The following is a 23976-nucleotide window of genomic DNA, read 5'->3' as shown; positions in this document are numbered from 1 at the left end:
AAAACTGCTCCTGGGACCTTCATGCGTTGTCATGGACCTGAGTATGACATCTGAGGCTGGCATAGAGGCTGGTATGAAATATTTTTAAAGATGTTTTCTGAGGGTGGGAAGGGGGTTAGTGACTACTGGGGGAGTAACGGGAGGTCATCTCCTGTTCCCTCTGGTGGTCATCTGGTCATTTTGGGCACCTTTTTGTGCCTTATTCATAAAAAAAAAACCATCCAGGTGAAAACATTCAAGTGTTTTGTCATGGACATCCTTGCTTTTTTCAATTATGGGTCAAAGACGTCCAAGTGTTAGACACGCCCAAGTCCTGCCTTCACTACACCTCCGACACGCCCCCTTGAAATTTGGACGTTCTTGCGACGGACTTCAGTTGAAGATGTCCAAAATCAGGTTTTGATTATACCGATTTGGACGTCTCTGGGAGATGGACGTCCATGTTCCGATTTATGTCGAAAGATGGACATCCTTCTCTTTCGAAAATGAGCCTGATAGTGTACTACTTACAATGTCAACACAATATGTAATAGAACATTACTACTACTACTATTTAGCATTTCTATAGCGCTACTAGGCATACGCAGTGCTGCACAAACATAGAAGAAAGACAGTCCCTGCTCAAAGAGCTTACAATCTAATAGGTGGCACAGAAAATATTATGCGGGTGGAAGGAAGACCAAAACAAATTTCACTGTGGGGGAAAAAAAAAAAGAAGAAAGGGATCCTCTTTCATGTCCAAGGTGTGTTATATCCTTTCGTTGCTATGGTCAGTTCATAAACGCAATCAAATGCAGTCACTGTAGATCAAATTAACAGAAGCAAGACACCAAATATAAAATGAAACTTACCTGTATTGAGGCTAGAATGCTGCATGAAACTCCTCCTTATGTGCCTTGTGTACAATAGAATCCAAGCATTGTTCCAAAGCCACTAAGAAATATGAATAAGTCTATGCTCTGGAACTGCTTCTTAATCCAACGTAGTACTGCATCAGGGATCAGCATTCCGAGTAGCAACAGTTTTTTTTTTTTTTTCTTCTACTGTAGACCACGAGTTTGCGATTGGTGGAAGGAGAACCTGTTACCATACACTACATCAGGGATCAGCATTCCATATGCTAGTGGTTCCCAAACCTGTGCTGGGGGAAGCCCCAGCCAGTCAGGTTTTCAGGATATCTGTAATGAATATTCATGAGTTAGATTTGCATGTAAAACAGGTAGTGCATGCAAATCTAACTCATGAATATTCATTACAGATATCCTGAAAACCTGACTGGCTGGGGCTTCCCCAGGACAAGTTTGGGATGGGAGTCACTAGCGTATGGAATGCTGATCCGTGTAGTGTACAAAACTAGAACCGCATTTAATACAAGTTTCAGCGCATAGATTTATACATATTTCTTAGCGGCTTTGGAACAATGCTTAGATCAGTGGTTCCCAAACTTTTTTTTTGTTTCACGGCACCTTTACTGGCTGAGTAATTTGTTGCGACACCCCACCTGCCACACATCATGTCCAATATTTCTTCCTCTCTCCCTCATGCACCATCTCTTCCTTCACCCCTGTGCCCAAAATTTGTCCCTTTCAATGCGGCATCTCCCCCTCCCCTCGACCCATATATACAAGATTTCACCCGTTTGGTGTATCTCTCCTGCTTACCACCAGAGCTTAGCTGAGAGAGGAGGATGAAGAAGATCCCAGAGCTGAGCACAGGAGGGAGGCAATATGATGTCCCACAGCCCCGGCCTCCCTCCTTGAGAGCTGAGTAGTGAACAGCCAGAGTCCAGCGACATAGTGAACAGCCAGAGTCCAGCGCTGGGAGTAGACCTCCAAACTTTCAGGCCGCTGGCATTAGCAGCAATGTGTAAGCGCTGCCTTCAGCCTGCCCCAGAAGCCGTACAGCCACTTTCTGTTCCCACATAGGCGGAGACGCTGTACAAAGGCGGCTTCGTGGGCAGGCCGAAGGCAGCGCATACATCACGGCTGACAGCCTGCAGCGTGTGGACAGGCGGGGCAGGGAGTGGAGAGAGGAAGGTGAACGATACCGCACCAATTTGGAGGGGGGGGGGGGGGTCGGGTACACATGGCAGCACCCCTTCAACTTGTTCCGGCGCTTGGTATGTGAATTCCCATCTGCCCCGCAGCACCCTGCAAGTTCACCGCGTCACACTGGAATGCTGCGGTGCACAGTTTCGGAAACACTGACTTAGATGTTTTTTATACACAAGGCACAGAAGGAGTTTCACACAGCATTCTAGCTTCAATACAGATAACTTTCAAACTACAGGCGCTGCATTTAATTGATTTTATGGACAGGCTAAGTATAACACCTTGTACAGGAAGTTTATGTTTGAGGAAGTGAAATTAAAATAGTAATGGTCACTGAGCACAAAATTTTCATAAAAGGTGGAGACATTGATTCTAGTGATTGATAGTTGGGAACATTTTAATATGTAGCCTTGATTGGCTACACCTGCAAGTCTGAGGATCCCTTTTGAATTTGTGTGTGTGTATTTAGTTTGACCAGGTGTTTTTAAGCTTGTGCATAACCTGTAACTTCTGATTTTCTTCATTAAGCTGTGACATGCTTTCAGCTGCCCATTTCTTTCCCTAATGCAGTCTGCTAAAATTCCTCAAGGCAGTTATACGGCATCACCTAAAGGCTGGTATTTCTGTATATTGTTGATTGTTTAGTTTTGCTTAGTTTATTGATATTTGAGATACTGCCTTTCCAAAAAGACAATCTAAGTGGTGTACAATAAAAATAACTACATAAATTCAGTAGGACAGAAGAAGAAGAAATAGGAGAGCAGGAACTGCAACACTAAACACAAGGAACCTCCCCCCCCCAAAAAAAAAAAATTAAAAAGAATAAATTTAAAATTAAAAATATTAAAATGTGACAACTCTAAAGATCATACAGGTTGAATGCTAACGACCAGAGTTCTCTATCTCCTACAAGTGTGGAAAAACTAGGCAACATAAGTGGGTCTTACGAGGCCCTAAACCAAGGATTAGACTAAAGCTCAGTGGGAAGGAAGCCCTTAGGGTGGGGATAATACAAAAGAAACAGTGTCGGGTACATTCCAAGTGTGAGCAATGAATGGAGATGGGAATGATGGAAATGCTAAGCCATAGTTACAAAACTATATTTATGTTAAATGCTTGATTGATCTTCCCTACTGAAAGCAAATATCAAACAGAAATGGAGAAGGTTATAGCTCCCTATGGAACCTCACAGGTTACCTTATTAAATAATGTGGCCTTGTTACTAACATGGACTTCAACACAATAGATATACAGCCCGATATTCAGCACTATTTAACCGGCCAGGAACAGCTCCTAGGCGGTTAAATAGTGTTTAATCAGTTATCTGTGAATATTCAGCGGCAGATAGCTGGCTATCTCCTGCTGAATATTCCTGGTCAGTGCTTAGTGGATAACCGGTTATATCATACTATATAGCCACTATCCGCAAATGTTCAGCACATCGCCACTAAGTTTGGCAGCCAAATTGGGCTACCGAAATAGCAGGCTATCTTTGGCCTGTTTAAACTTAACCGGCCAGCATTGAATGTTGGCTTAGCCGGTTAAGTTTAAACTGGATATTCAGTGCCAGTTACCGGAAACAACCTGGTATTGAATATCCGGGATCAGCACCGACTGCAGGAGGCAGCCCGACTTACTCCCATGGTCTGAATATTAGCCCCATAACGTCCATACTAGCTGCTCTGAACCTGTCCAAAGTAAAAGGGCTGGTTAGCAAAGGGAAGTCTTGTAGTAAACTCTTCCTTAATTTAGGGTGGCCGCCTTGGGCAATATCTTCCCATGAGCTAGTGTCAATGCTTTATTTATTCATTCCAGCCTTGAGAAAGTCTTTGAAGCACCTCCACTGTTATCTTCTTAAACGTATGTCCCAACTGAGCTGTCTGCAGCCAAACATTGGACAATGTGGCCAGCCCAGCAGTGTCGAATGCTCATTGCCCTGATGTCTGTGGTGTTTGCCTGCAAGAGCATACGTATATGTTAGTGAACTTTATGTTCTGTCAGTATCAAATAAATTGACTGAATTTAGAGGCTGCTTGTGATGAAACAGTGGGTTTCCAAGCCTGAAAGCTGTATTATGTCTTGAAGTGTATTTCTCCAAATTGGCCAGCAGATGGTGCTTGTTTTGAGTTTTAAAGCTGTTGCAGAAAAAGGGAAAGGAGTCTTGATATACTGCCTTTCTGTGGTATTTTGCAACTACATTCAAAGCGGTTTGCATATATACAGGTACTTGGTTTGTTTAAATGACTTGCCCACAGTCACAAGGAGCTGCAGTGGGAATCAAACCCAGTTCCCCAGGATCAAAGTCCGCTGCACTAACCACTAGGCTACTCCTCCACACAGAAGACTTTTTCTTCTACAGTTTCAGCTTATGGAAAGGCAATCTGCAGTACCATTGGACAGCTACTTTCAGAATTGATGCCTTGAGCTCTGATTGGCCCTGGATTTCAAATCTAGCCTGACGGTACTGGATTTTCCCCATTCTCAGCCAGGGAGGGTTGAGAGAAAGATCTTTTTACTGAGGCTCGGTGAGCAGTTACATTTTATAACATGTGGTCAGCTATATTTCCTGACCGCTCCAGGTACTATCCATGTAGTAAACAAATGTTTACATAGTTTTATAATTGATCCATATTCAGTTACCTGTTATTGCTTGCTGAGTTCACCTTTTTTTGTTCACTGTTCAAGTTCTGTGACAATAAACCTTATTTAGTTTATTGACTCTGCTGTCCTGGACTGACCAACGATCCTGGTTCATGTGGAACTATGGGACCCCTGGAGTGTGGCCCCAGTGGCCTAGAAATCACCGGGGAATGACCTGAGAGTGGGAGGTTAGCCCAAAAGCAAACTGGACCCAGTCAGTGGGTGGAGGGTGCTAGTGTAGAGCACAAGCCCAAGTGCAGGGGAGGGTGGGCAAGGGGTAACCCCAGGTGGGTGCTAGGTGTTTCGTGACACTGCTCGATGGTGCTTCTCCACAGTCTTAATGTGGCCACATTTCACCTCCATAAATTAGGGTGGGGCATGATTAATAGATGTTGCAGATTTTGAGCACTTGCTTCCTCATACAACCGAAGGCTGCATTACAAATCGAGCATTGTGAAATGTCATTGGAAGTTATGCCAGTAGGAGATTATGCAGTCCTCCTGCCAGAAAAGAAAGAAGGCAGTTCTAAAGTGGTATGTATCCATTCCAGAGGAGTATTAGGCAGCCCATTTGAGGGGGCAGTATCACTTTTGCAGTGGGGAGGAAGCAGTACTTTGAACCCTACAATAGTAACAAAAAGTAGAAAGTACGAGTGTTGGAAACAGCATGCGGTGGACCAAATCAGTTTGAGCAACCCATCTTACTTGGAAATGTGTTGCAACAGAATGTGTTACTCACAGATTGTCCTCATCAGCACTCTTTGGTCCTACAGATAGGACAGTCATGAAAGATGATCATCCTTGACTGCAAGATATTGCCTATAACCCTATCCCAGGCTCTAGTTCTCATTTCCCCCTCTTACCATAAGTTGTTTTTGTGTCAGGCTTTTACTCTCACTCTTTCATCATTGAGAATCTCCTGTGATTGTCCCAGGCTTTTACTCTCACTCTTTCATCATTGAGAATCTCCTGTGATTGTCGCAGACTTCACCCCTCATCCCTGCATCATTTAGGATTCTCTGTTCCTTTCCCAAGTTTTATCCATTGCTGAGTATCCTCTGGGCCTGTGCTGTGCTGAAGATCTTTCCTCCTCGCTCTCCCACCGCTGAGGATCCTGCAGGCCTGTGCCAGAATGTTTTCCTCCTATGTGAGCAATTTCTCTGTAGCAAGCTCTGACTGTTCTCTCACAGGATAGAGGAGCAAAGGCTTGTCTAATTGTGCCTTGTTACATTACTGCATGAGCCACTTTGCCATTAGTTAGTGCCCACAAAAAGAAGAAGAGGTGAAATGTATATTTGTGGTCGGCCAGCGTTTATATATTTTTCCCGTATCCTTATTGGTCAGGTAACATATTTCTGTCTAATCCTTAAAGTCAAAATTGCAGAACATAAGTATATAAGTAATGCCACACTGGGAAAAGACCAAGGGTCGATCAAGCCCAGCATCCTGTCCACAACTGCGGCCAATCCAGGCCAAGGGCACCTGGCAAGCTTCCCAAACGTACAAACATTCTATACATGTTATTCCTGGAATTGTGGATTTTTCCCAAGGCCATTTAGTAGTGGTTTATGGACTTGGCCTTTAGGAAACCGTCTAACCCCTTTTTAAACTCTGCCAAGCTAACCGCCTTCACCACGTTCTCCGGCAACGAATTCCAGAGTTTAATTATGCGTTGGGTGAAGACAAATTTTCTCCGATTTGTTTTAAATTTACTACACTGTAGTTTGATCGCATTCCCCCTAGAACTAGTATTTTTGGAAAGCGTGAACAGACGCTTCACATCCACCTGTTCCACTCCACTCATTATTTTATATACCTCTATCATGTCTCCCATCAGCCGTCTCTTCTCCAAGCTGAAAAGCCCTAGTCTCCTTACTCTTTCTTCATAGGGAAGTCATCCCATTCCCGCTATCATTTTAGTCGCCCTTCGCTTCACCTTTTCAAATTCTACTATATCTTTCTTGAGATGCTGTGACCAGAATCGTGTGTCTATTTGCCTTGTAGTATTGTCCTAATCGCCACTTTCCCATCTCTTCTCTCCTGTATGTCTTTTGCTCAGTCTTTCAGTAGGGCATCTGATAGTGGCCCTCTGCCACACATGGGACTCCTCCTTGTGCCTTTGACAGTGTCAGATCATCATCAGAGTTCCTCTGTTGCAAGTGCAGGGCTGTGACAGTAGTTCAACAAAGTCTATATCTTCTTTTTCGAGCTATTTAAAGAAGTCATTTGTTAGTGAAATATAATGCTTGCTGCTTATCAGATTTTGTCATTGGTTTCTGTGTGCAATGGTATGTGTGTGTTAAGGTACCTACTACTACTTATCATTTCTATAGCGCTACAAGGCATACGCAGCGCTGCACACCATACACAAAAGACAGTCCCTGCTCAAAGTATGTATTTCTGTATCCCTGCATATGTTGTTGTGTGTGTCTCTTGTCTGTATATGCTTTGCTCAGTGTATATGTGTAAGAGTTTGGACACTGCAGGACCTACCCGGCAGATGAAAACTTGGCTGTGTTCTTCCTGCTCTATATACTCTCACCTGCAGAACCCCAGGCTGTATTTCTTATCAGTTACGTGATGTGTTCTACGAAAGGGGAAATGGGACTTAATATACTGCCTTTCTGAGGCTTTTGCAACTACATTCAAAGAGGTTTACATATATTATTTATTTGTAGCATTTGTATCCCACATTTTCCCAGCATATTCAGGTACTAAAGAAGTTCATTATTGTAAAGATGAACGGCATCACTTTAATCTGGCAGGCACTAAACCACAGAGATAATGGCCATTGTGTGGAACAGAATGCTGTGACATCCTAGGGTCCCGTATAAAATCAGGGCCCTAACACAGAGGAGATAGGGATAACTGAGGTGGGGTGACCCTGTGGACCTCACTTACTTTGGCTTTACCTGACATTCTTCCCTTACCTCTCCCTCCTCCCCCCCCCCCCCCCCCAAACACACTTTCTTCCCCTAAGTGCTCTGACTCTTTCCTTCCCCTTTTCAAGCATGTCTCTGGGGGAGCTTTGGTTACTTAACAGCAGCCATATTATCTGTAGGAGAGAGTAGCAGACAGAGAGGGGGAGGAGAGGAAGTGGGTTGGAGTAAAGCCTTAAAAGGTCGTGTTAAACTAGAGAAGCTGAGGGGCAGTTTCCACTGAGCAATTCATGTCTTTTTCCTCTGTTTTTCCATTGATTTTTCTTCATTATTGCTCTTTCGTTGTTCCTCTGCCCCCTCCCCCCCAGCAGATTCTAACTATGACACCTCGGTGCTATGCAGCTACTGGAAGCAACTGTACCTTACTGCAGTTTTTCCATGTGTCTTGGCTGCCCTCCGTACATTTTCAGCTGCTGCACCTACAAAGCAATGAATTTCCAAGCTTTACGCTCCCCTTTTAGTAGATCCAGGACCCGGGAGCTAGATCTTTCTGTTCACTGTGTCCCCCTTCCGTCCTACTGCAAGCACCCAAGGAGCATTCTCCAAGTTTGGATTACTGAACTCCCAGCTCCGGCAAAGCATTGTGGAACTTTGCTTTTGTTGAAGTACTTCATATCCAAGAATTCAATGTGGCAGAAGTTGTCAACTGGTGCTTACTTCAGGAGACAGGCTATCTTGCATTAGAGATAACCTCCCTGTGTGTCCTGATCACAGAATGGAAGCAGTGCCCTTCAACAGTATACATATTGCAAAGGGGATGCTTGGGAAGGTTCTTATGAATCAAGTCAGATTACTGACTGTGTCTGTCTATTGTTGGCAGGTTTGAAGTGCATGTCTATCCTGGGCCTGAACTTCAGGTGAAGGTGTAGCTGATTCTCCTGGAGTGGGAGAATGGACGCTGAGGATACTTATAATGGAGTAAGTGACCTAATGCACCTTACACATGAAGGGAATTCAGCCTCTAGAGAGGGCTACCCTCAAGGGGAAGGTTGTAAGGAGGAAGAAAAACTATAAACAGCATTGTTGTATACATAAATTTAACTCTCAAATGCATATTTCTTAGGGTGCACATGGCCTGTGAATAGGTTTAGCATCCTATCCTACTCTTGTAAGGATCTGCCTCTGCGTAGAGCCCTCATTGAAGCACTAATGTTCATCATATTTTTTTTTTCTTTCTCTCTTCCTTCACAGAGCCTCATGTTTGGGGGCCACGTGAAGGGAACAGGGTCAGCCATGGATATCATTGGGGCTGAAGATGAGGACTTTGAGAACGATATAGACCCAGTAAGACATTCTCTATTTCTAGGGAAGGGGGTCACAGGGGTGAAAATATATTTTGGTAAACTTTGGGACTGGTCAGACATTAAAAGTTAGGGAAATATTCTCTTTTCTCAGTTTTTTTAAAACTCTTTTATTTTAAATTATGCTCTTTATTTTGTTAAAATGTGTGTTGGCTTCTTATATTTTTATTTCCTGCTCTTTTGAGTTTCATGTTCGTGGTTGATGGCAGCTTCTCTGGCTCTCCTCCCTAGCCTCTGGTAAAAAGAACTAGATATTCTCAGCACCCTGTCCCCAGAGGCCTGGGAAAATGTTAAAGAGCTATTTTCAAAGGGATTTCTGTGGTATAAAGGTGTTTACCCATGGAAAAAAACCTCCTTTTAATATTTCCATTCACTTCGTGGGGAAAAGTTGCAGAGCCTGAGGTGGGCATACTTACAGGTGTATGCATGTGTGTGTGTGTATATATATATAGATAGTATATATATATAGATTTGTATATACACGGGGCTTTCATCTTGACATCACCGTCACCGTGCACTTTTTAAACCTGTGTCCTTTGCATCTGCAAAGTAAGCAGGCTGTGAAAACCGCTGACACTGTCAATCTGGTTGTGAGTTCCCCCCATTGCATGTAGGGACTTGTAGTTCTGATTCCCCATCTGCATGCCCTAAGAAAAGCAAGACGAGTCCCAGCATGCAGTGGGGTAACCCCTATCCTGGATCAACCTTGTCAAGTGGATCTGGAGCTAGTTGGCAACTCTAAATGCCTGAAAATGGGATTGAAAATAGGTAGCACATTGGAATATCCCCAAAGAGAAGACCTGACGTTGTTCCCCAGCTGCAGTAGGCTTCTGTTTTTAGTAGAGGTCTACTGGGATTTCTATAAGAGAGCCTGCATCTGACCAACTCAGTTGTCCATCCACTTTTGGTTGGTAAATGAGTACCCAGCCTTAGCCTGGGGATAAAGATGATTCAGTAAGACAATGACAAACCACCCCGCTACTACTCTGACAAGAAGCCATCATGCAAGTGGCAGCCCACCAAGAAGTCTTTTTTTTTTTTTTTATAATTCTTTTTATTAACTTTTTTCTTTACATACATCCCATATAGCTAAACACATTTATCACAAAGCTTTCTCATATATGAATCCACAACCTCCCTCCACCCCCCTCCCCCCCCCCCCCCCCCAGGCATCTCAGGTATACATCCAACTCCCCCTACAACAGAGCATCCTCACTATACATATGTCACCCCGTTAATCCTCGCCATTCCACATAGGAGGACCATGTTTTTGCAAATCTCACCATGCCCCCTACTACTACTACTACTATTTAACATTTCTAGAGCGCTACAAAGTGTACGCAGCGCTGTACAAACACAGAAGAAAGACAGTCCCTGCTCAAAGAGCTTACAATCTAATAGACAAAAAGTAAAGCATTTAAATTTAAAATATTTAAGCAGTCAAGCACAAGAGAACAGTCACAGAAGGACAGAAGATGTTGAAGGGTGGTCAGTGTGATTAGGTGTAACTCTGGTTGGAGTAGTGGGAGAAGGTGATAGAAGAATAGAAATGGGTGAGGTAAAGTAATGAGTGGGTTGATAGGGAGGTTATATAAGACATGTCACTCTAGGGGTGGGTGGGTAGAGGGGTAGGGTGGGTAGGATTAAGTCTAAAGCAGGAGAAGGTATTCTCTGCAGCCTATCTGTGAGATGGAAAATGCTCTCTGAAGCTGCTGCTATAAGTTGTTAGTTTTCTCTCCCTGAAAGAGATCCAAGCCACACCCACGAAGTTCAAACTGTCAGTGGGGAGGGTGAGGGGAGGAAATGGCAGTGCTTAGGGCTGTAAGTTTGTCCATCAAACAGCAATAGTCCATTTTAATCAATACTTGAGTCGCCAATTGCTTCCAATATCTTGCAATTAGAATCCTGGCTGCAGTTACAATGTATGATAGGGGCCCATGACGTAAGCCACGACCCTCCCTTAACGGGATGTTCAATAAGCACAGCCCAGGAGTTAGTACAACCTCAGCTCCAAGGCCATTCTGCAGTCTCATCTGTAAATCTTGCCAGAACTGCTGTATCCTCGGACAGTCCCACCATATATGCCAAAACGTTCCTTCCGCCCCACAATTATGCCAGCAACTTGCCCTTCCCGTTTTAAACATACGGGACAGCCTACTGGGAGTCATATACCATTGATACAGCATTTTATATCCATTTTCCAATAAGGGGGTAGCCACAGAAAATGACAGTAGTCGTTTAAATATCCTTTTCCAAGTTTCTGGTTCATATGTAGAACCCAATAGGGACTCCCATTTATTAATACACATTTTTAATGGTTGGGACTTATGAAGTAAAGCTCTATAAATTCGGGAAATCCCTCCTTTACCTTCCCCAGATCTCATTGCCATTTCAAGCTCCGTGGCCACCAGAGACAGATCTTCTCTGGCTTTTCTTCTGCACAAAGTCTCTGATCTGCATATAATGAAACCTGTCTCTGTCCCCCAAGCCAAATTCCTCTTTTAAAGTTTCAAACGAATGGCATTTCCCGTCCTCCCATACCTGACCCAACAGTCGCAGAGAAGCCGCTGACCAGTGCCCATACACCCCTTCTCTCCTCCCAGGGACAAAATCTGTAGCATATATTATGGGCGTAGTCAGATGATATTTACGCCCCGGGAACCATGCTGCTCTACATCTTGCCCATTCTTCTAGCGCCACCCTCATTGGGCCCGTCAATCCTGATATGAGTCCCCTCAGCAATTGTAGGGGAAGCCACGACACCGCCCATATCGGCACCCCCTTCAACCCCCACTGCGCTGCATAGGTCCACAGCTTATTTGGACCCCTCTGCACCGTGGCTAGCATTTGAAACAGAGCAGCTCTGTAATAAAGCCCCAAATTCGGTACCCCCATGCCCCCATCCTTTCTTAATTGATATAGTATTCTGCGGTTCACTCGGGGTGGCCTCTTGCGCCAAATAAAGGCGAACATTTTCTTATTAAGTGTGTGAAAGAAGTTATGTGGCACAGAGACAGCCACCGCCATAAATAAGTAAAGCAACTTGGGAAGCATTGTCATCTTTACCGCTGCTATTCTGCCCATCCATGACATTTGCAGCCCCCCCCCCATCTCTCTAATTCTTGCAGGAGTTCCCGCATTTTAGGGACAAAGTTCTCTTGGTATAAATCCCCCGTATCTGGTGTTAAATTAACCCCCAAATATCTAATAAATTTAGGAGACCATTGAAAAGGAAAGAGAGATTGTGTTTCCTCTTGTAACCCTGCAGAGCATTGTATTGGCATGAGTTCTGATTTTTGAGTGTTAATCTTGAGACCTGCGATTTGTCCATACCCCTGAAGTATCGTCATCACTGCTCTCAGTGAGGATTCAGGTTGTGAAAGTGTAAGCAGGACATCATCAGCATAAAGCATAATTTTAGTTTCTTGCCGCCCTATTCGAATGCCCTGCACCTCTGGATCTTGTCTAACCAAGATTGCCAGTGGCTCCATAGCTAATGCGAACAATAGCGGGGACAAGGCACACCCCTGCCTAGTACCTCTAAACAATTCAAATGAATCAGTGTATGTACCATTAATTCGTAACTGAGACATAGGGTGACGATAGAGCGCCATTGCCCACTAATGCCCACTTTCTTCAGCAATGCAAACAAATAGGGCCATAGCACTCTATCAAATGCCTTCTCAGCGTCCAGTGAGAGAAAGATCGCCGGTTGTCCCACCTGTTTGATTCTGTCCAATATATATTGTGCTCGTCTCATGTTATCAAAAGTTTGCCTATTTGCTATAAATCCCGCTTGGTCCTCATGGACCAAGCGCGGCAACACCAAGAAGTCTTTTAATGACTTGGTACTTTCATAAAGGGGAACATTTTTGCTGAATGTGAATATAGACAAGCAAATCCATATCTGTGTGAGGTGGTTCACGCCTCTCCTTCGCCTTCCACCCTGGTCTATGCTGGTATGAGTCAGACCACAGCCAATCATGGATAGGCAACGCCATGTTGTGGAAAGGAGAAGATGCGGTAACATGTCTAGATAAAGACCTGGTACCCTTCTCCTGCAGGAAAAAAGAGGGTGCACAATTTTTGGTATTCCTGTTGAAGCAGTAGGAAGATTAATACCAGAATTATTATGTACAAATTAGGACAGGGAAATAACGTCTGTGATCCAAGATGAAGCCGCTTTGCATTTTTTCTCTTTGGGGTCACCTTTCCCTGTGGTCTTCTTTTATACGTAATATAATAAGTGTGTTTCTTTGCTGTTCCTTCCTTCCCTCCGTTTAGGCTGTAGATGACCAAAGCAGCTACTTTCAGAGCATTGAACTGGTAAAAGAGCATCCAGCCTACATCATGGTCTTCCTGCAACATGTCGTTCTACAGTTCGACTGCAGCCCTCTGGTAAGTTCCCATTGTGGGTCAGAGCAAGCCAATCCATTGCTTATGTGGGCTTCTTTTGGGCTTAGATCTGATATCTCTCTCACGCTCTCTGTGACAGCCTCTTCCGTTCAAAGGGAGGGAGGGAGGGAAGGACAGCTGGATGAGTATGGAGATTTAACAGCATAAGCACTGTCTCTGCATGTCAGTTTGGGAAGATAATAGTTTTATCTCTTGTTCTTTTCCCTGTCTGGGCTCTCCCAGTACCGAGAACTGCCCATTGCAAAGAATTGAGAAGGAGGCTGGAATGTGGTTCACAGTGGATCTTGTACAGCTGTGACTCTATGGGGACACCAGGTCATACCATTGAGTGCATTGTCTTCATTGCTATCTATTTTTGTCCTCTCGCCCTGACTTACAGATGCAACATCTTGGGGAACTTCAGGTGTGCTGTGTACTCCTGTGTGTGTTTTTATGTATGCGAACTACAGACATGCACTGAGTGTGTCCAGGACTCTGACTCACTTTTTTTCTGTTTTGTGGGTACAAGTTATTGAGGTGCTCTTTCCTTTGCTCAGTCCCTGCACAGACCTCAGCAGTTTCTTTTCTGGAAAGCTGCCTTCTTGCTGTACCTTTCTGCATGCTGGTGGGTGCTATCATTGCTCCCAGTTTGTATTGCTGTGGTTTGAAGGGGGCAGGTGGAAGAGTGGTTTTACAGGGTTATTGTCATATTCTGTGAAAATCATGTCTGGTAATTACCTAGGGCTGGAACCCTGGCAGTTCCTGTTATAATTGTAAGGGTATTAGGTTCATTCCCTAGAGCAGGGGTTTTCAACCTAGTCCTTGGGGCACTTTTCAAGTAAATCTGCATAACATAGATTTGCATACAATGCAAATCTCTCTCATGCATATTTATTGCAGATGTCTTGAAAATCTGCTTTTGCATATTCTGCTTTTATTGAGCTGTAGATCTAGTCATGCTGTTTGGCAGAAAGGTACTGTGGGCACATGTGCCAGCCTGTGGAAAAAGTTTTGTTTGTGTGTGTCTGCTCTGTCGACTACCCAATTTGGCATCTGCAGCAAACTTCTTCCCTTGCCCTGGATCTGGACTTCTCCCATATTCTTGTTTTCCTTTCTGTGCTGAAAGTGCAGCTGGTTTGAGGATTTTGGTGACGGGGTATGTCACGACCTCCACCGACACAGTTTATGTGCTTGTATGTATTTAATTCCTCTCTCCTGTCTCTTTCCTAGCTGTGCTACCTCCATGCGGAGCTAATGAAAAACCTCAGTTCCAAAGAAAGCAAGAAGCAGTTTGTAGATTTTTATCATACATTTTTGGATAAGGGAGCGGTGAGTATTGTGACGGGTTTTTGCTTTCTCAAGCCTTAGCTTCAAATAATGACACAAGACCTCTCTCTCCTTTTCCTCTTCCCAGTCATCTCAATAATATTCTTGAGGCAGAAAAAAACCTTTTCAGTTGGAGGGACAAAACAAACCACTTTCCAGCCAAATCTTCAAGCTCTCTAGTTGTTGATGCTGTGTTGGGCAAAATAGGGGTAAGGCTGTGGCCCGAGAGTCATCCCCCATTTTGCTCCCTATGGATTAAATGTTGCCTTCTACCTAGTGGAAGTGTGGCATGAATCCTGTAAGGTTAAGGGTCGCATACCACATACTTTACACAATACCTATAGGCAGTGCCATCTTTTAGAATGGAGCAGGGCCTAGTACTATAATGAACTGCAGGGCTTTCTATATCTGTACACCACACTAGGGTGTGTATCTCCATGAAGTCTGTAATCTAGACTTGGGCTGTCGTGTTTGTGTGTGCATGAAAGACCCTTCCTAATCCCCTGCAAAAGGCAAAATTAAAAAGAGGGCTTGCTATATAGTGCAGGATCTGAAAGTAACTTTTTATTTCATGTCACTCCTTCATTCCAGTGCCACACATTTCACCTCTCATTACCCCAACCTATCTCTCAATTTATATACATCCCTCCCAGCATATCTTGCGTCTTCCTCTTGTTTCCTCTCAATCATCTGTCTCTGTTGTCTCTTACATAAGAACATAAGAGTAACATACTGGTCATACCAATGGTCCATCTAGCCCAGTAGGATACTGGGCTAGATGGACCATTGGTATGACCAGTATGATCATTGGTATGACCATGGTTTCCTAACTGTGGCCAAGCCAGGTCACAGGTACCTGGCAGAAATAATTCCTAGCATTCTATTTGCTTTCTTGGCCGCCACCGTACACTGAGCAGAAGATTTCAGCATATTATTTACAACGAAACCTAGATCTTTTTCTTGAGTGCTGACCTCCAAAGTGGACCCTAGCATTAGGTAACTATGATTCGGATTAGTCTTTCCAATGTGCATCACGTTGCATTTGTCCACATTAAATTTCATCTGCTATTTGGATGCCCAGTCTTCCAATTTTCGAAGATCTTCCTGCAACATTTGACAGTCCGCATGTGTTTTAACAACCTTGAATAGTTTTGTATCATCTGCAAATTTAATCACCTCACTCGTCATTCTGATTTCCGTATCATTTATAAGTATGTTAAATAGCACCAGTCCTAGTACAGATCCCTGTGACACTCCACTATTCACTCTATTGAGAGAAATGACCATTTAACCCTTCCCTCTGTTTTCTGTCCAATAACCAATTCCTAATCCACACCAGAACCTTGCCTCCTATCCCATGACTCTTTAATTTTCTCAGGAGTCTCTCATTAGGAACTTTATCAAAAGCTTTCTGAAAATCTAGATACACTACATCAACTGGCTCACGTTTATTCACATATTTATTCACGCTTTCAAAGAAATGAAGCAAATTGGTGAGGTAAGACTTCCCTTGGCTGAACACATACTGATTCTGTCCCATTAAACCACGTTTGTCTATGTGTTCTGTAATTTTATTCTTTATAATAGTTTCCACTATTTTGCCCGGCACTGACGTCAGGCTTACCGGTCTGTAATTTCCCTGATCACCTCTGGAACCTTAAAAATAGGTGTCACATTGTTCACCCTCCAATCCTCAGGTACTACGGATGATTTTAACAACAGATTACATGCAATTTCATGCTTGAGTTCTTTGAGTACCCTTGGATGTATGCCATCCAGTCCAGGTGATTTACTGCTCTTTAATTTGTCAGTTTGGCTCAGTACATCTTCCAGGTTCACCAAGATTTTTTTCAGTTCCTCCGCATCATCATCCTTGAAAACCATTTCAAGGCAGCTCTCTTACATCTTTTTCCTTAAAGACTGAAGCAAAGAATTCATTCAATTTCTCCGCTATGGCCTTGTCCTCCCTGAGTGCCCCTTTTACTCCTTTGTGATCTAATGGTCCCACAGATTCCCTCACAGGCTTTCTGCTTTTGATGTACCTGAAAAAGTTGTTACTATGAGTTTTAGCATCTGGACTGGGCTTCCAAGATGGTATTTTTTGAATAACGTCCACATCGGATTTAGTGTCCTAACTTTAGCAGCTGGTCCTTTTAGTTTCTTTTTAACCATTTCCCTCATTTTATTACAGTCACCATTTTGAAAATTAAATGCAGCAACAGTAGATTTCCTTTGTGGGTTCATCTAAGATAGTAGCTGAAACTTGATCATGTTTTGATCACTGTTTCCCAGGGGACCCAACACCACCACCTCTCGCACTATGCCCTGCATGCCACCAAGGACCAGATCCAAAATGGTCTCCCCCCCCCCTAATCTGGTACCCACATGTACCAAGACAACTGACTCCTTCCCAGCACTAAGATCCTGTCTAGATGATGCGTGAGATCCACCTTCGCACTAGGCAGGCAAGTGAGCAGATGATCATCATGTCCACCAGCCACCCTGTTATCTACATACCTAATGATCGAATCATCAACTACAACAGCTGTCCTAACCCTTCCCGCCAGGGCAGAAGTTCTTGGAGACTAAACTAGGTCCTGCTGTGCCTGCTAGAGGCCATCTGTTAAAGCTGTGGTACAAAGTTAAAGTTTTAAAACTAGAGGGGAAAGAGTATGGAGACTAGTTGATTGTTTGCTTTTTTATATTTTTATTCTGCCTATCAATAACCCACAATTCCTCCTTTAAACCCCAATCTTTTAAGTTTCCCAAAGCACAGAGCAAAATAATGTTCACTTTCCAGAAAAGAACTTCCAGCACCCTCTCCTTCTCTGAGCCCCCCACCCATCATATCCTTCACTCTGTCCTATGTTCGGTATCCCTGGTTTTCCAGGCGAGTTGGGACATAACACACTGGGGTCTGCAGGTGGCTAGTTCTTTCAACTGAGCACCTTTCCACAACATGACAATGGCAACGACAGCATGGGAGCAGGCAAAGATGAATGTGCTCACAGTCTGACATTGCTTCTTCTTCCCTTTGCACTTCTGCTGCTGCTACTCCTTGCAGCCCCATATTTTAGTTCTACACCTGCTCTCCCTAAGCAGAAGTTAACATGTCCCCTCGCTTCTCTCCCAAGAGCCCTGTGTGTGAGCAGACATGTCTGCTCTCCTCCCCTTCCTTCAGTCCTAGGCAAGGTAGAACTTTCTTTAGATTGATGCAGTGGTTCCATTTGCACCATCCTGGAGATGTCCTCTCTGGAGGGAATTTCTGCCTCAATGCTCCTGTGGAAGGCTTCCTACTTACCCAACTGTACCCAGATATATAACTTGCCTTGGAAAAAGACGTGAGCTAAATACTTAAATTCTAAAGCCCTCTAATTGTCATGCAAACTTCTCTTTCTCCTTCTAGATTCTGCGTGTACCAGTGCCATCGACCATTTCCTTTGAGCTGGGTAAGGAGCTCTGTGTTCACAATATTGCACAAGAAAAACTACATCAGCAACCTACAGACTGTAGAGCTAATTAAAATGAATATGACACACTTCTGCTGTGTGGACTGGTGAGACATCCAGTGGCCAGAGCTGGAATTTGTCTGAAGTCCTTATCATGTTATTGAACATGCAACATTAATTGGCAGTCTGATAGCAGAGGTGGAGCGGGGAAAATCCTGCCAGGGTTTCAGCTCTGTGTAATGTGTGACTTCCACATTCTGATCTATTCCTATGTAGATCGCACAAGGCCAGAACTGTTCCCTGAAGAAACCCAGAAGAAGTACATCCAGTCGATTCAGAGCCATCAGTTCCAGGAGGTTAACCGGCAGCTGGAGGATTTTAGGTATGTCTGCAGAAGTTTTTGCGACCGATATGTGAACCCATTCTTCTTTCCCTGTAGGCTGCTCTTACAGACGGCCCTTGGGGTACACTGCTGTTAGCTTATACTTACTGACATGCTACTTTCTCCATCAACAAGGAAGCTGAATCAGTCACACAAGTGGCTCACATCATCTAATGGTGTTCTGTAGTTTAGAAACTAGTGGAAACCTTTCTGAGTATGTGTGCCGCGCCCCATGGAGGTACTTCAATTTGTTCATCATAGCTCTACTAAATTGACATGCTTAAAGCTCTCTCAACCCCTGCAGCCTTTTTTTTTTTTGTTTTCGTGGTCTTTTCATCTTTCTTCAGTCTTTTCTGCCATTCAAAAAAAAAAAAAAAATCCTTCTAGAACTAGCCCCTTTTCTATTTTTCTCTTCCGAATCACTATGTTTTAACTTAGCTGCTGTATTCTTTGACATGTTAAAAGAGCAACTTCATGAGGTGGCGGACCTCATGTGTAATCTAGATAGGATTTTAGATTGTGCTGGGGAGGAGCCGGCCATCTTTGTACATGTGGGTACCAGTGACATAGGAAAATGTGGGAGGGAGGTTCTGGAAGCCAAATTTAGGCTCCTAGGTAAAAAGCTGAAATATAGATCTTCCAGGGTATCGTTTTCAGAAATGCTCCCCGTACCACGCGCAGGACCCAAGAGGTAGGCAGAGCTCTGCAGTTTCAATATGTGATTGAGACGGTGCAGGGATGAGGGATTTAGATTTGTCAGGGACTGTGTGACATTCTGGGAAAGGGGGAGACTGTTCTGAAAGGATGGTTTCCACTTTAATGGGAATGGAAGCAGACTGCTGGTGGTAACATTTAAAAAGGAGATAGAGCAGCTTTTAAACTAAAATGGGGGGGGGGGGGGGGGGAGCCGACAGTTGCCCCGGGAGCGCATGGTTCAGTGTGGAGTATCCTTGAAGGATATTATTGAAACAGGATCTTTAGGGGACCTCACTAGAGAGATTTCTTTATTGGTGAAAGAAAGCCAGGATTGTTCAGTGGGAGAACAGAGTAAAGGATGCAAATTGAGCAATGCTATAATAATGAGTGATTTCAATTATCCTAATTTTGACTAGATAAATTCAATTCAGTGTTTCATCAGGGACTGCTAGGGAGGTAAAATTTCTAGGTGTAATAAATGGCTGCTTCTTGGAGCAACTGGTCCAGGAACCAACAAGAGGGGGAGCTATTTTGGATCTACAGTAATCCTTAGTGAGATGCGGGGCATAGTATGAGAGGTCACTGTGTTGGATCTGCTGGGAAACAGTGATCGTAACATGATCAAATTATGATCAAATTTGATCTGATATTTGGAGTGAAGTCTCTAAGGAAATCTACTGTAGCAGTTTTTAATTTTCGAAAGGGTGACTATGACAAAATGAGGAAAATGGTTAAAATGAAGCTGAAAGGATCAGCCGCAAAGGTTAGAACTTTAAATCAGGTATTGATATTGTTTAAAAATACCATCGTGGGAGCCCAGATTAGATGTTCCAAGTATTAACAAAGGTAAGAAAAAGAGCAACTGGCAGCCAGCATGGTTAAAAGGTGAGGTGAAAGAGCCTATTACAGCCAAAAGTACATCCTTCAAAAAAATGGAAAAAGTATCTGAATGAAGAAAATAAGAAGCAACATAAGCACTGACAAGCCAGATGCAAAGCATTGATAACGAAGGCTAAAAGAGAATATGAAGAAAAACTTGTCGTGGAGACAAAAACTCATAGTAACGCTTTGTTCAGGTATATGAGAAGCAGGAATCTGTGGGATCATTAAGGAAGGAGCACTCGGGGAGGACAAGGCCATAGTAAAGAGATTGAATCAATTCTTTGCTTTGGTCTTTACTGAAGATGATAAAAGACATACCTATACGGAAAATGGTTTTCAGGTGTGACGATAATGGAGGTACTGAAGGAAATCTTGGTGAACCTGGAAAACATACTGAGCCAAATTGACAAGTTAGAGTGATAAATCACCTGGACCGGATGGTATACACCCCACTGTATTGAAAGAACTCAAACATGAAATTGCTGATCTGCTAATTATCTGTAACCTGTCGTTAAAATTGTCCATAGTACCTGAAAGCTGGAGAGTGGCCAATGTGATGCCGATTTTTAAAAAGGGTTCCAGGGGTGATCCAGCCATTTTTCTCAGTGGAGGAGGGTGCTGATAGTTGAGTGCCGCTGGGATTTGTACTGGGACCGTTGCTACTTAACATATTTATAAATTATCTGGAAATTGGAATGAGTGAGGTGATTAAATTTGCAGATGACACGAAACTATTCAAAGTTGTCAAAACGCATGCATATTGTGAAAAGTTGCAGGAAGACCTTGGGAAACTGGAAGACTGATCATCCAAATGGCAGATGAAATTTAATATAGACAAATGCAAAGTAATTCTTCCCTTTGCATTGGGAAGAATAATCCGAATCATAATTTATTTATTTATTTGATATTTGTATCACACATTATCCGAATACAATTATTCAGCTCTATGTGGCTTACATAAGTAATAAACAGTACAAGTTAATGTATAATACATATTATGAAAACTGTAAGAGATGAAGGAACATTCTTGAAAAAGTAGTGACTGTTATCTGATGCTAGGGTCCACTTTAGGAGTCAGCATTCAAGAAAAAGACCTACATGTCATTGTAGAAAATAAGCTGAAATTCTCTGCCCAGTGTATGGCGGCAGCCAAGAAAGCAAATAGGGTGCTACGAATACTTAGCAGAAGGATGAAAAATGAAACAAAAAATATTATTATGCTTCTGCATCACTCCATGATGCGATCTTACCTTGAGTATTGTGTTCAATTCTGGTTGCTGTATTTCAAAAAAGATATAGCAGAATTAGAAAAGGTTAAAGGAGAGTGACCAAAATGATACAGGAGATGAAACTGCTTCCATATGAGGAAAGGCTAAAGAGGTTAGGGTTCTTCAACGTGGAAAAGAGATGACTGAGGGGAGATATGATTGAGATCTACAAAATCCTGAGTGGTGTGGAGTGGGTGGAGATGAATCAATTTTTCACTCATTCAAAAAGTACAAAGATCAGGGGACACGCAAAACAAATAGGAGGGAATATTTTTTCACTCAAAGATTAGCTAAGCTCTTCAACTCATTACCGGAGGATGTGGTAGAAGTGGTTAGCGTATCTGGGTTTAAAAAAGGTTTGGACAAGTTCCTGGAGGAAAAGTCTTGTTATTGAGACGGACATGGGGGAAGCCACTGCTTGCCCTGGGATTGGTAGCATGGAATGGTGCTACTAATTGGGTTTCTGCCAGGTACTTGTGATCTGGATTGGCCACTGCTGGAAACAGGATACTGGGCTAGATGGACCATTGGTCTGACCCAGTATGGCTATACTTATGTTCTTATATTCTTAGGTGTCTTCCCACCTGTGGTAGAAAAATGGGCCTCAAGGATGGGCACAGGATCTGCCTTTTTTCCCCTAGGTCTAGCACATAATGTAGACAATTGCTACAGTTGTAGCAAAATGTCTGAGGGCCTGTGCATTCTGCACATTTAAACTGGCAGTACACTTGGCACAGGAATCTACTGCAAATAAGCAGGCAGTAAAGTCTCAAATCTCGAAATGTTCTGCATCACATGAGGCAACTGGGATGTAGTCATTGTCCAGCACAATTGGATATCAGTGGTGTTCCTTAAACTCTGTGCCATAACCTTTGCACAAGAGGGTCAACGCCAAATATAGATGCCACGCTATCTAGATTGCATTACATAGCAAACCAGTAGGTGCTACATCCATCAACGCAGAACCTGGGTATTGAGGTCTCTGAGCAAACCCTGAGAACAGTCATTCTGGTCACAGAGCAGAACTACAGGTGTGGAAACAGATTACCAACATGTCAGCACATATTTGGTCAGGCACTGAGAATCCTTCCTGAGGGTAGGATTCAGAGCAGCTGGCTCAGATAAAAACGGCAGAGGCAGGTGGAGCTTTCAAGGACCAGAGTCCACTTCCGACAACAAAGTATCACAACAGTGTCATAGTATTAGATGGGCCCTTTTCCTTCCAGTTTTCCTTTCACTTCACTTCACATTCAAACCTTGAACTTCTTCTAATGAGAAGAAAAAAAAAGAAAATCTTCCCCTCAGATATCACTCCTCTGTCTTTTTCAACGATGTACAACTTCTTATCTCACCCTTTCCTTACAGTTTTCCTTCCACTTCACATTCTAACCTTGAATGTTTGCTAATGAGAAGAAAAAGAACATCTTCCTTCTCCGATATCATTCCTCACTCTTTTCAATGATATTCAACTCCTTATCTCAGAACACTGGGATATCTTTTTCAGAAAAGTTTAGTCCAGAGTCTAGCATGTATTGCTAACTGGGATCTAGAATCCAAATCTGTCTAGTTTTTGAGAAAAGAAACACTCTATTCCTTTTATTCTCTGGTGCTTTCTTTTCAACCAAAGATATTTGTTCTCTTTTTGGACATTTTTCTCATGGTAAGTTAAATTTTGTCCCTCAGATTTCAGCTGTAGTCAAGAGATCTGTTTTGGCTGTCAGAACGATCTGCTCGTAGTGACCACATCTAGATTCTCATATCTTAAAACCTTAACTCCATTCATTAGTTCTCATTTACCTTGATTATTGCAGCTTTTTCCTGGGTACAGTTTCTTGAAATACGCAGCAGCTACAAGTGGTGAAAAACAGTTTTGAGATTACTTCATAATACCCCCCTCATTATGGAACAACACTGGGTTCCAGTCACTAGCAAGATCAAATGTAAAAGTTTGTTAACTCATCACACCTACCTTTATAGGTACCCCAGCATATCTTGATTTACTTCTTTTTCCATATGTCAATTAAATTTGGTCAGTTGGTTGATTAAGAGGGCAGCTACTTTCTCACATGGGTGATACGGTTGTTGGGATAACTTTGTTCCTTAAATAAATGAAGTAATAATTTAAAAACTATTATGTGTTTGCTGAGGTTCAAAGATCTGAAAGCATTCGATATGACATATATGAATAATAGGGAAAATCAGGAAGGGGAAAACACTTTTACAAGTGTTCCTATATTTGAATGACTGGTTAGTAGTTGCATGTGAAGCAGCAGCAGCACCAAATAGGCCAATCAATAAATAGTACAATAAAAACACAGCAAACAAATACAATTTATATTTTCTAAGTTACAGTATAGACATTAACTGCTTGGTGCTTTGAAGCAAAACTTTTAATTCTGTTTTTTGAAGATCCTCATGGTATGGCAGTTCTTACAAGCTAGGCCTACCCTAGGCTTCTGTGCACATGTTTATGCCAGTACCCCACTTCTGTTTCTCAGGGTCTGCTTTTAGATTTGCATGTTTTTGGCTGTCATTTTATGAAGCGTTATGAGCTGAATTTATAAAATTCATCTCATAACGCTTCCTGACACAGGCTTTCACGCCAAAACCTGACCATGTCAGGACTTTGACTGCTGTTATTTTATACA

At 43.0% G+C, this 23976-nt stretch overlaps 1 protein-coding gene across 7 annotated transcripts in view; it reads left to right on the top strand.

The window, feature by feature from the left end:
• ARHGEF1 (Rho guanine nucleotide exchange factor 1) overlaps positions 1–23976 on the top strand; it is a 187669-nt gene that overhangs the window by 104788 nt on the left and 58905 nt on the right. For all 7 annotated transcript variants that reach the window (XM_030213024.1, XM_030213023.1, XM_030213027.1 and 4 more), the window contains 6 exons: positions 8450–8547; positions 8821–8913; positions 13215–13328; positions 14556–14654; positions 18058–18100; positions 18377–18482. In XM_030213024.1, coding sequence (XP_030068884.1) covers positions 8521–8547; positions 8821–8913; positions 13215–13328; positions 14556–14654; positions 18058–18100; positions 18377–18482 — 482 coding nt within the window. In that variant the 5' untranslated portion in view covers positions 8450–8520. The remainder of the gene's footprint in view (positions 1–8449; positions 8548–8820; positions 8914–13214; positions 13329–14555; positions 14655–18057; positions 18101–18376; positions 18483–23976) is intronic.

Source organism: Microcaecilia unicolor, chromosome 8, assembly GCF_901765095.1.
Source record: "Microcaecilia unicolor chromosome 8, aMicUni1.1, whole genome shotgun sequence".
Lineage (NCBI taxonomy): Eukaryota > Metazoa > Chordata > Amphibia > Gymnophiona > Siphonopidae > Microcaecilia > Microcaecilia unicolor.
This window is presented reverse-complemented; position numbering and strand designations above follow the sequence as displayed.